The sequence below is a fragment of the Solanum pennellii genome, chromosome 8 (genome assembly GCF_001406875.1).
Source record: "Solanum pennellii chromosome 8, SPENNV200".
NCBI classification, from domain to species: domain Eukaryota; kingdom Viridiplantae; phylum Streptophyta; class Magnoliopsida; order Solanales; family Solanaceae; genus Solanum; species Solanum pennellii.
Window position 1 is genome coordinate 1,685,519 of NC_028644.1, and position 9,837 is coordinate 1,695,355.

At 31.5% G+C, this 9,837-nt stretch overlaps 2 protein-coding genes across 2 annotated transcripts; both read right to left on the minus strand.

The window, feature by feature from the left end:
• Nucleotides 1–555: 555 nt before the first annotated feature.
• LOC107028828 (photosystem I reaction center subunit psaK, chloroplastic) lies at nucleotides 556–2,530 on the minus strand. The gene is made up of 3 exons (XM_015230041.1): nucleotides 2,324–2,530; nucleotides 1,264–1,344; nucleotides 556–873 (listed from the first exon to the last, which is right to left on the minus strand). The coding sequence occupies exons 1-3, from the start codon at nucleotides 2,405–2,407 to the stop codon at nucleotides 646–648; spliced, it is 393 nt and encodes a 130-aa protein (XP_015085527.1). The 5' UTR covers nucleotides 2,408–2,530; the 3' UTR covers nucleotides 556–645.
• Nucleotides 2,531–3,771: 1,241 nt separating this feature from the next.
• LOC107026818 (F-box protein SKIP19-like) lies at nucleotides 3,772–6,843 on the minus strand. Its single transcript, XM_015227908.2, has 2 exons — nucleotides 6,487–6,843; nucleotides 3,772–4,634 (listed from the first exon to the last, which is right to left on the minus strand). Exons 1-2 carry the CDS (start codon nucleotides 6,810–6,812, stop codon nucleotides 4,025–4,027), a joined length of 936 nt encoding a protein of 311 aa, XP_015083394.1. The 5' UTR covers nucleotides 6,813–6,843; the 3' UTR covers nucleotides 3,772–4,024.
• Nucleotides 6,844–9,837: the final 2,994 nt, after the last annotated feature.

A 9,837-nucleotide genomic window follows, 5' to 3' on the forward strand; every position in this document is an offset into this window, starting at 1 on the left:
TACTGTCTGTTATTTCTGTTATTTTATATTATCTCTTATACATTCATCACACCTTTTTCTAAGTTAAATTTTTTGTTTTGAGTCGAGAATTTCGCATAAACTATCTCTCTATCTCACCTCTGAAGTAAATGTAAGGTCTCTGCATACACTCAATCCTACCAAACCTCACTCTGTGAGACTCCCAGTGTTATCGATTTTAGTAGGCAGGAGTATATTGTCTTGTTGTTGCCCTTACTAGTAGGAGTAGTACTATTCGTATAGTTTCTTGTTCTTCAATTGATGTTACCTATATCTGTTGTTTTTTGTTTGATCGATAGTATTGTTATGCTACTATCCGTTGTTTCTGTTATTTTATATTATCTCTTGTACTTTCATTATACCTTTTTCTAAATTGTTTTTTTATCTTGAGTCGAAAATTTATCAAAAAAAACTCTGAGCTAAAGGTAAGGACGTAAGGTCCACATACGCTCTATCCTCTCAAACCTCAGAGTCTACACTGAATATATTACTGTTGTTGTTGTAGTATCATCGAAATTTCCTTCCTTGGCAACCAAATTTAGGAAAAAGAAGTGTACATTGAAATATGAATAATTCACAAAAGATGATTTGTTTTTTTTATAAACATAATAATCAATATTACAAATTTTAGAGAGCACCAATGTTTTTGAGTCCAAGAACAACTCCAACACCAATAATATGACCAACAGTACCACAAGCCAAAGTATCAGCAAGTGTAAATCCAGCAGGGTCCCCTGTCTGTAACCCAGAGTCCCTCACTTCAAGTTTTAGCCCTGCAGTTGCCTTCCTGTTTGCTGATGGTGCTAGCCCAAATCTACCAGCAAACAACATTAGGCTTGTTGATGTCACCATTATCTGTCGATTACAATGTCACGTAAGATACATGTGTCAAGATACAGTTGTCAGCTGAAAACAAGTTAAGAAAAGAAAAGACACGAAACTATATGGTGTGTTAACTAATATGATTATCTCAATTGAAATTATCTAGTAGTGTAAAAAGAATTTTTACGTTCAGAAATTGAACCCCTTGAAAAAATACATTGTATAAATATGAAAAAAAATACAAATTTTTTGATTACGTGTAAAATTATTGAATTCTTAAAAAAACATGTCGATTTTACTGTTACTTTTATAGGTGGAGAGACTAGAGAGGTTGGTTTTAACAGAAACTCGATTCAAAACAAATATAATCAAAATATGATGGAAAGAAATAAATCGACAATAAAATAGTGGTTAATATTTTACCAAATTAGTGGATGAGCCAATGAAATCACAACGAGCTCCCAAACCACCTTGTCCTTTGTTGCGTCTTGGTTGAATTGCCACCTGCAAATAAATATAAAAACAATATTATAAACAATTAACTTTGATCACATGTTAATTTTTTAATTTCATACGTGGATCTTTTTTTATATATAACAATCCTAATATATTAACCTACAAAATAAAATGTACTAACTTGATATATATATATATATATAGTGGTGGAGCTCAATTGAATCTTTTTCGTCAGAAAATTATACCGAGTACATAGATAAAATTGTTGAATTTCTCTTTATACGTATAAAAAAAAAGAAAGATGGTGTTATCGTGTTGATGTTGTTTTAAATTTCTTAATAAAAAAAAGGAATTAGCTATGCACAAATCAGACGTTTTGACCAAATTAAGTCATTATAAAAAGCAATTTACCAAAATAATACATTTTTCTAAAATGTTATAAAACTAATATAAACGTGTTTCACAGTAACGTTTTAGGATATATATTTATTAAAAGTTGACGACGTTAAATTGATATATGTTACTCATAGTAACATTTTACTGCTAACACGTTACTCAAAATAATGTTTTAGGAATAAAATATTATTTACAGTAACGTATATCAACCTAACGCTGTTAGTTTTTAAAAAACAAAAATATACCCTAAAACGTTACTATGAAATACGTTTATACTAGTTTTGTAACATTTTAGAAAAATATATTATTTTGGGTAAATTGCTTTTTATTATGGTTTAGTTTGATCAAAAATTTCATAAATCATATAGCTAAACAACAAAATCTATCGATAGTATTATTGAGCGCGGGGACGGAGTTTCAAGGGGTATTAAGCGACACCTCTTGATGAAAAATGACACAAATATTATTATCAATGTTGACAACTCTTGATACGAGTTTTGAATGTTTAGTCCGGTGATTAAAGTATTGAATATGTTAGTAACGCCTTTTAATGAAAATCGACTAGTTAATATTATAGAATTTATTTAGCTACGAGCAATTTAGCGTAAAAAACATAAATAGGAGAACTAACCAAGCCTTGAATTGGAGAAGCTGAGAAAGGTTGGGGTTTGAGTCCATTGAATTGTGGTAGAGATGTCATCATGGTGGAAGCCATTGTTGCAAAAAAACTCAAGATTATCAAAGAATGGATATGTGTTTTATTTTTTCTCTATTTGTGTTTTCTATGTTTGAATTGTTATAAATCTATTTGGGTGGAAAGAAGTTTATGAAGAGTTTGTGGCCACAAAATGAGGCTATTATGGATACACTTGGATTACTTGTTTGATGAGGTGGCATTCATATATTGGCTTACTCAAAATGGATAAGATTTTATGATTTGTCTCCAAAATTATTTTTATGGGGGAGTTTTTATTTAATCTGGTGTTCGGTATTAAATTTGAATTCACGTCGAAAAGTTTCACGTTAAGAGGTAAAACGCTTTCTTGATAAAAGTAACGTCATACTCGAGAGGACTGGAATTTGAGATTTTTGATTAAGGAAGAAAAAATATTTATCACTCTACCACAACCTTAGTTGGTATTTTATTGGAAATTCGATGTTATTATTGTGATGATGGAATCTTAAGTTGGCGTTTGACGATATCTTATTATGAAATTTGAAGAAAAAGTAATTTTTATTTTTAACTTGAAAATTGAAGTTATATTTGGCGATGAATACAAATTGAAGTTAAATTTTTTTAAAATTTTATGGCCCGAAGTTTTAATTGTCTCGCCATCCTACGTAATTAGCAAAGACACGCTCCTTAAATAATATTATTTTTATTAAGAGTTTATTTTTACGTAAATTACCTTTGTTGATTGTTATTAAAGTTGCAACTCCAATAATTTGGAGCGAGGAAAATATTAAATAGTTCTTTATTTGATAAAAATAAACAAGTAAACGTAAAAATATATACAAATATTGTCATTTCAACTATCCTCAAAATATTTATTTAGGAAACCATCGCAATAACTCACAAATCATATAGAAGAGGTAACTCACATTGGGCAAGTGTGGTATAACAGCTCACAAACCATATAGAAGAGGTAATCTGCACTAGACAAGTCTGGTGCGACGAGCTCAACCTAGAAGGCATATACGCTACTTTCGCTGGCAAGAGATTTCAAACTTGTGACCTCCAACATTGAAGTCCCCAAGCCCAAACGACCGGGTTGCAACTAAGATATCGCGATATATGCCAACTCTTTTTCCTTTTATAATACAAGCAGCTCAGCAGATTCAAGAAAATATCTTAAAATGGGATAGGTTGTTATGCTATTACAAAGGCATAATACATAGATAGACACCTTGGCTTGGAGTCAGAACACTCCAACTTCGAGTGTGCACATGTAAGCAAGTAGATAGTTCTACTCTATATGTATTCTCAAAATCGAAGTGTTTGGCCAAGTTAAGCTGTCTGTATTATCCCTGTAACAAAAAAATTCCATAGAGACGAAGAAAAAAGATTCAAACACCACAGGATTCGAATGTGTCCTTCATAAAACTGAGAAGTTGCACAATGACACAAAGGATGTTTAGTTTATCAACCACAAATCTACACATGTGCTAGGCACTTAATCCGCTACAGTTACTTAGCAAATGCTGAAACAGATATCTTTATATTCTTAGGGCTAAAACATTTAGAAAACTAAAGGATCCATAACAACAACATAAAGAGTACAAATGACATTAAAACTGAGAGACTAATGACATCAACAGAATAGAGGGGACATCAATAATCGAACATCTCATCATCATCATCATCATCAGAATAGTTGCTGCCATAAGAAAACTCATAATCATCATCGTCGTCTGATATGAGGTCAATGTCAGAAAATCCAGATGGGTAGTCCTCATCAAACGACTCGAAGTCGTGCATTTCTGTATCCAGCCCATAATCTTCTGTTGGGTCCTCAGGGTGTCTTAGAGACTTAATCTGACAAGAACATCGCTTCCCTAGTTCCCCTTCCAGCTGGACATTGAGACATCGCCGCAGATCTAGCGATTCAAGTCGAGGGCACCCATTGAGAATTGCTTCCAATCCTTCATTCGTCATCTTATTCCCAAGGAGTTGAAGGTGGCGCAGTTCCGGCATGTTCTGCGCAATAGCAATTGCCTCGTCATCGTATTCAATGTAGGGGTGTCTGCAGATTTGGTTGTTCAGCTTGAAAGACTTCAAACCCCGACAGGAACGCCCTATAGTTTCAATGGCTTCCTTGCTGATACCGACGTAGTAGAGATGCAGCTCCTCCAATAATGGGAACTTCTTCACCGCTGCACTGAACCCCACAGCTGAGACATTATAGGAACATACCAGTCGCAGACGTTTGAGCTGAGGTGATCTGTGATTAACAGTTAATCATTAGAGATAGATATGCAGCATTTCAAATATCCACGGGGATGTGAACATACACAAGCATCAATCATGCAAGGAAAGAAGCAGTCTCTATTGAGCATTTAACAGTTACATCAGTCGGCAAATTTACACGATCGTTTGTTTTACATAATTCAGATGCATGCTAGAATGAAGTTTCAGTAGTAGTAGTAGTCCTTTATGAGCAAAAACTTGTGCTTGTTCAAACATTTCCATGAAAGTTTAGCCGGATCAAAACCAATATACTGTGAACATAAATTAGGTTGCTTTCTGTTTTTTCAACTATTAAATTGTACTTGTACAGAGACGTACGGACTAACTTCCAGAAAGTATTTCTACACTTATTCCATAATAATGGCCCACATCTACCATTCAATATTTGGAAGATCGCCTCACCACACAGCTAATAGGTGATAAAGGGTCGCCTGGCCTCTCGCCATTGGCTATGAGGCGACCACCTTTAACTACACTGCTAAGGCCCTTTTGAGATTTGAAAAAATCCTTCCATTTTTCATTGACTAAGATTGTTATGTGGGGATCGTCCTTACTACAAGGGTTCTTTTGTCTGTGCTCACTCTTATCCATAATCCATCTACTGCAAATACATGAACTCTCATATTTAAACACAGATTTCCACAGAACTTAACCGGATATTAGCAGGGCAGCGTTTGTTGAGGTCAAACAGTTGGTGTTAAATAGTTTGTAATATATATGAAGTATCATTGTCCCAGAACAGAAGGCAAAGTAAGTCTGAAGGTTTTATGTAAAACCGTTGGTAAATTAGGCCTTCCTGGGTAAAGTGACTAAGAACTCTGCAAGTATCAAACTAGTGGCTTGCTGTATCATGAAGATTATCTATGTTTTCCCCAAACTCTTTAAGTATCAACCTAGTGGTTTGTTGTATCATGAAGATTATCTATGTTTTCCCCAAACTCTGCAAGTATCAACCAAGTGGCTTGTTGTATCATGAAGAGTATCTATGGTTTCCCCAAATTCTGCAAGTATCAAACTAGTGGCTTGTTGTCTCATGAAGATTATCTATGTTTTCCCCAAACTCTACAAGTATCAACCTAGCTTGTTGAATCATGAAGATTATCTATGTTTTCCCCAAATTCTGCAAGTATGAAACTAGTGGCTTGTTGTCTCATGAAGATTATCTATGTTTTTCTCAAACTCTGCAAGTGTCAACCAAGTGGTTTGTTATATCATGACGAGTATCTATGGTTTCCCCAAATTCTGCAAGTATCAAACTAGTGGCTTGTTGTCTCATGAAGATTATCTATGTTTTCCCCGAACTCTACAAGTATCAACCTAGTGGCTTGTTGAATCATGAAGATTATCTATGTTTTCCCCAAACTCTCCAAGTATCAACCTAGTGGCTTTTCGTGTCTTGAAGATTATCTATGTTTTCCCCAAACTCTCCAAGTATCAACCTAGTGGCTTGTTGTATCATGAAGATTATCTATGTTTTCCCCAAACTCTCCAGGTATCAACCAAGTGGTTCTTTGTATCATGAAGATTATCTATGTTTTCCCCAATTCAGTAATACAGCCTTTTCCTTTTCCAATTTCATTTCAGTTCATTAATTTGTCTAAACACTTATGTTTGCAATTATTCTTTTTCTTGTTTGGCTAACCAAACATTGTATTTCTTATGCAGGATTTCAAGCTGAGATTGCTGTTCCTAAACCTTACACCCAAAAACCCTAATAATTAGCAAAATGAACAGATAAACTCACATCCGTATTTGATAGCACACAAAAAGGTATGAAATTAGGGTTTAACAGCAGAAAAGCAGGAAACTAGGGTTGAAAATCGAACCTTTCAGCGATATAGCTGAGCAAATTATCGCTGCCAAAATACTCAAGGCTGAGATCAACTAATTCCCCGTTGCTACATTCCACAGCTCGACCGCAAATCTTCTCCAAATCATCCTCCCTGTCCCAGAAATCGGCACCGGCATTCTGCATTTTCACAACTCGCCACATAGCTGGTTCATGGCACAACCGACGCCAATATGAACAGACTTTATCGGCGCTCTTCAACATCTCAATCGGCCCAACCTTTTGAAGGATCGACGATGTAATCTCCGGCGGCAATTCCAACCACGGCGGAGCAATTGAATTTTCCATATCTTCTGCCTCCATTTTGGAATGAACAGTCTGATTTCTATTTTGAGTTAATTTACCCTAATTTAAATAACTCCATTTTGGACAAAATCGTCTTTTTAATCATTTTTCTAAAATTGTGAATATTTATTTATTTAAGTTCATAAAATTGTAATTATAAACACTAATAATATTTAGTCATTAAATAAATTTTTTCTTGTTTAGGTTTAATTTAGGTTTATGATTCACATTAGGCTTAAAGGTTACTTTTACTCTTAAGATACGTGTGAAAAATAAATATGACATTATTACGCAAAATATTTTTTTTTTTGAAGAAGATCTTTTACCGACTTTTTATATTGTTGATTTATATTATTGACTTTTACCTATCTAAAAAGTTACATGTAAATGTATAAGATATGTATAATTAGTAAATAACATATATATGTATATTTTGTGATCAAGTTAGAAGATGTATAATATAGGTATAACTAATACTTTTATATAATATTTGTATAATGCCTGCAGTTATAAGTATTTTTGGCCGAATATTCAGATATATGAATATCTCCTTAATTTAACTATAAAAGTTAATGACAAATTGTAAGTATTTTTTCATTCTTAATAATATATTTTAGATTTCGATATTAGAAAATGAAGTCCACTTTGACATCTAAATTATTGTTGTAGTTATTGTCACCAACATGTAATAGGTAGTTATTTTAATTAAAAGAGATTTAGTTTTCAAAGTGACATACATATAAAATCTTTATTTTGAAATTGATCTAGGATTTAAAAAAATAAAATAAGCAATGTTCAATTAGAAATTTGTATTTTAATTTAAGTTGATAAAATTGTAATTATAAACACTAATACTAGTTAATCATTAAATACATCTTTTCTTTGTTTAGGTTTAATTTAGGTTTTAGGATTTACATTAGGATTAAAGATTACTTTTACTCTTTTAGATACATGTGAAAAATAAATATAGCATTATTAAGCAAAGTGATTCCTATTTCGATTATTTCTTCTTCTTTTTTCTCTGTGAGAAGGTTTTTTATCGATTTTTGTACTGTTGATTTACATTATTGACTTTTACCCATCTAAAAAGTTACATGTAAATGTATAAGATATGTATAATAAGTAATTAATATATGTATATTTTGAATAGTAGTTATAAATATATTTCGACCAAGTCAGAAGATGTATAATATATGTATAACTAATACTCTTGTATAATGTCTATATATTTCCAAGCAATTATAAGTATTTTTGGCCAAACATCTAAATATCTGAATTTCTCCTTAATTTAACCATAAATATCAATGACAAATTGTTAGTATTTTTCCATTCTTAATTATATATTTTAGATTCCGACATTAGAAAATGAAGTCTACGTTAGTATCAAAATTATCGTTGTAGTTATTGTTACCAACATCTAAGAGGAAGTCAATTTGATTAAAAGGGGTTATTTTTTCCAAAGTGACATACATATTAAAATCTTTATTTGAAATGATTTAGTAAGTAAGAAAAAAATTAAAAATAAGCAATGTTCAATTAGAAACTTGTATTTTTAATTTAAGTTGATAAAATTGTAATTATAAACACTAATAAGTTAATCATTAAATACATCTTTTCTTTGTTTAGGTGTAATTTAGGTTTTAGGATTCACATTAGGCTTAAAAGGTTACGTTTACTCTTTTAGATGCCTACGAAAAATAAATATAGCATTATTACACAAAGTGATCCCTATTGATTTAGTTATTTTCTTTTTTTTCTCTCTAAAAGGTCTTTTTACCGACTTTTATATTGTTAATTTACATTATTGACTTTTACCTATCTAAAAGTTACGTATAAATGTATAAGATATGTATTATAGTAAATAATATATATATATTTATATTTTGAGCAGTAGATATAAATATATCTCGACAAAGTTAGAAGATGTATAATATATGTATAAGAAATACTCTTACATAATATTTGTATATTACCTAGTGATAAAAAGTATTTTTGATTGAACATCCAAATATGTGAATTTCTCCTTGATTTAATAATAAAAATCAATGCAAATTATAAATATTTTTCCATTCTTAATTATATATTTTAAATTTCGACATTAGAAAATGAAGTCCACTTTGGTATCTAAATTATTGTTGTAGTTATTGTTAGCAACATGTAATAGGAAGTCATTTTGATTAAAAGGGTTTCTTTTTTCTTCAAAGTGACATACAATAAAAATCTTTATCTTTGAAATAATGTTGGATGTAAGAAAAATATAAAATAAGCAATGGTCAATCCGAAATTTAAATTTTTAATATATATTGCTCACAGTCTTAAAAATACAATTGCACACGTATTAAAATCTTTTAATAATACTTTTTTCAAAAAATATAATATTTAAGTAATTTAAACAACTTAACGTTTAACTATCTTGATCATAAAAGTCGATGATCTCTTTGAGATTGAGTTGAAACAAAAAAGAACAATCATTTTGCATCAACCACAACATATGCTCAAACAATATAGCATCCACATTAACAAAAATCACTTTATTTTCCTTATTCTCCTTCACTTCCCTTCTATCTTCTTTCTTTCTCACCATTTCACATAAAATCTTAAAAGGGCTATGTTCCAACACAAATGGCTCCACCAAGAATTCTCTCTTATCTTTTTGGATCGCTACAATCATCTGATTAGTAATTGTATTTTTATAACTATTTTTTTTAAAAGTGATTGGTAATTCAATTGTATCGAGGAATGCCTTTTCAAGTTTGATATCGAAAGAAATATGCAGTTCATAACGTGCCCTTTTGACTCTGGAGTAATATTTCTGGTTGGGACTAACTAGAAATGATTTTTGACTCTGGAGTAATATGTCTGGTTGTCACGACCCAAAACCGAGCCGCGACTGGCACCCACATTTACCCTCCTATGTGAGCGAACCAACCAATCTAAACCTTAACATTTCAATTTAATATCAACATAAAGCAATGCGGAAGACTTAAACTCATTAATAAAAGACAATTCAATAACTTCTAAAATTCAACATCTATTATTTCCC

Coding starts and splice junctions, on each gene's coding strand:
- LOC107028828 (XM_015230041.1), bottom strand. CDS start 2,407: ATGGCTTCCACCATGATGACATCTCTACCACAATTCAATGGACTCAAA. Junction 1,345..2,323: donor CTTCTCCAATTCAAGGCTTG/GTTAGTTCTCCT, acceptor ATTTATTTGCAG/GTGGCAATTCAACCAAGACG. Junction 874..1,263: donor TTGGCTCATCCACTAATTTG/GTAAAATATTAA, acceptor TGTAATCGACAG/ATAATGGTGACATCAACAAG.
- LOC107026818 (XM_015227908.2), bottom strand. CDS start 6,812: ATGGAGGCAGAAGATATGGAAAATTCAATTGCTCCGCCGTGGTTGGAA. Junction 4,635..6,486: donor CTCAGCTATATCGCTGAAAG/GTTCGATTTTCA, acceptor TGTTAATCACAG/ATCACCTCAGCTCAAACGTC.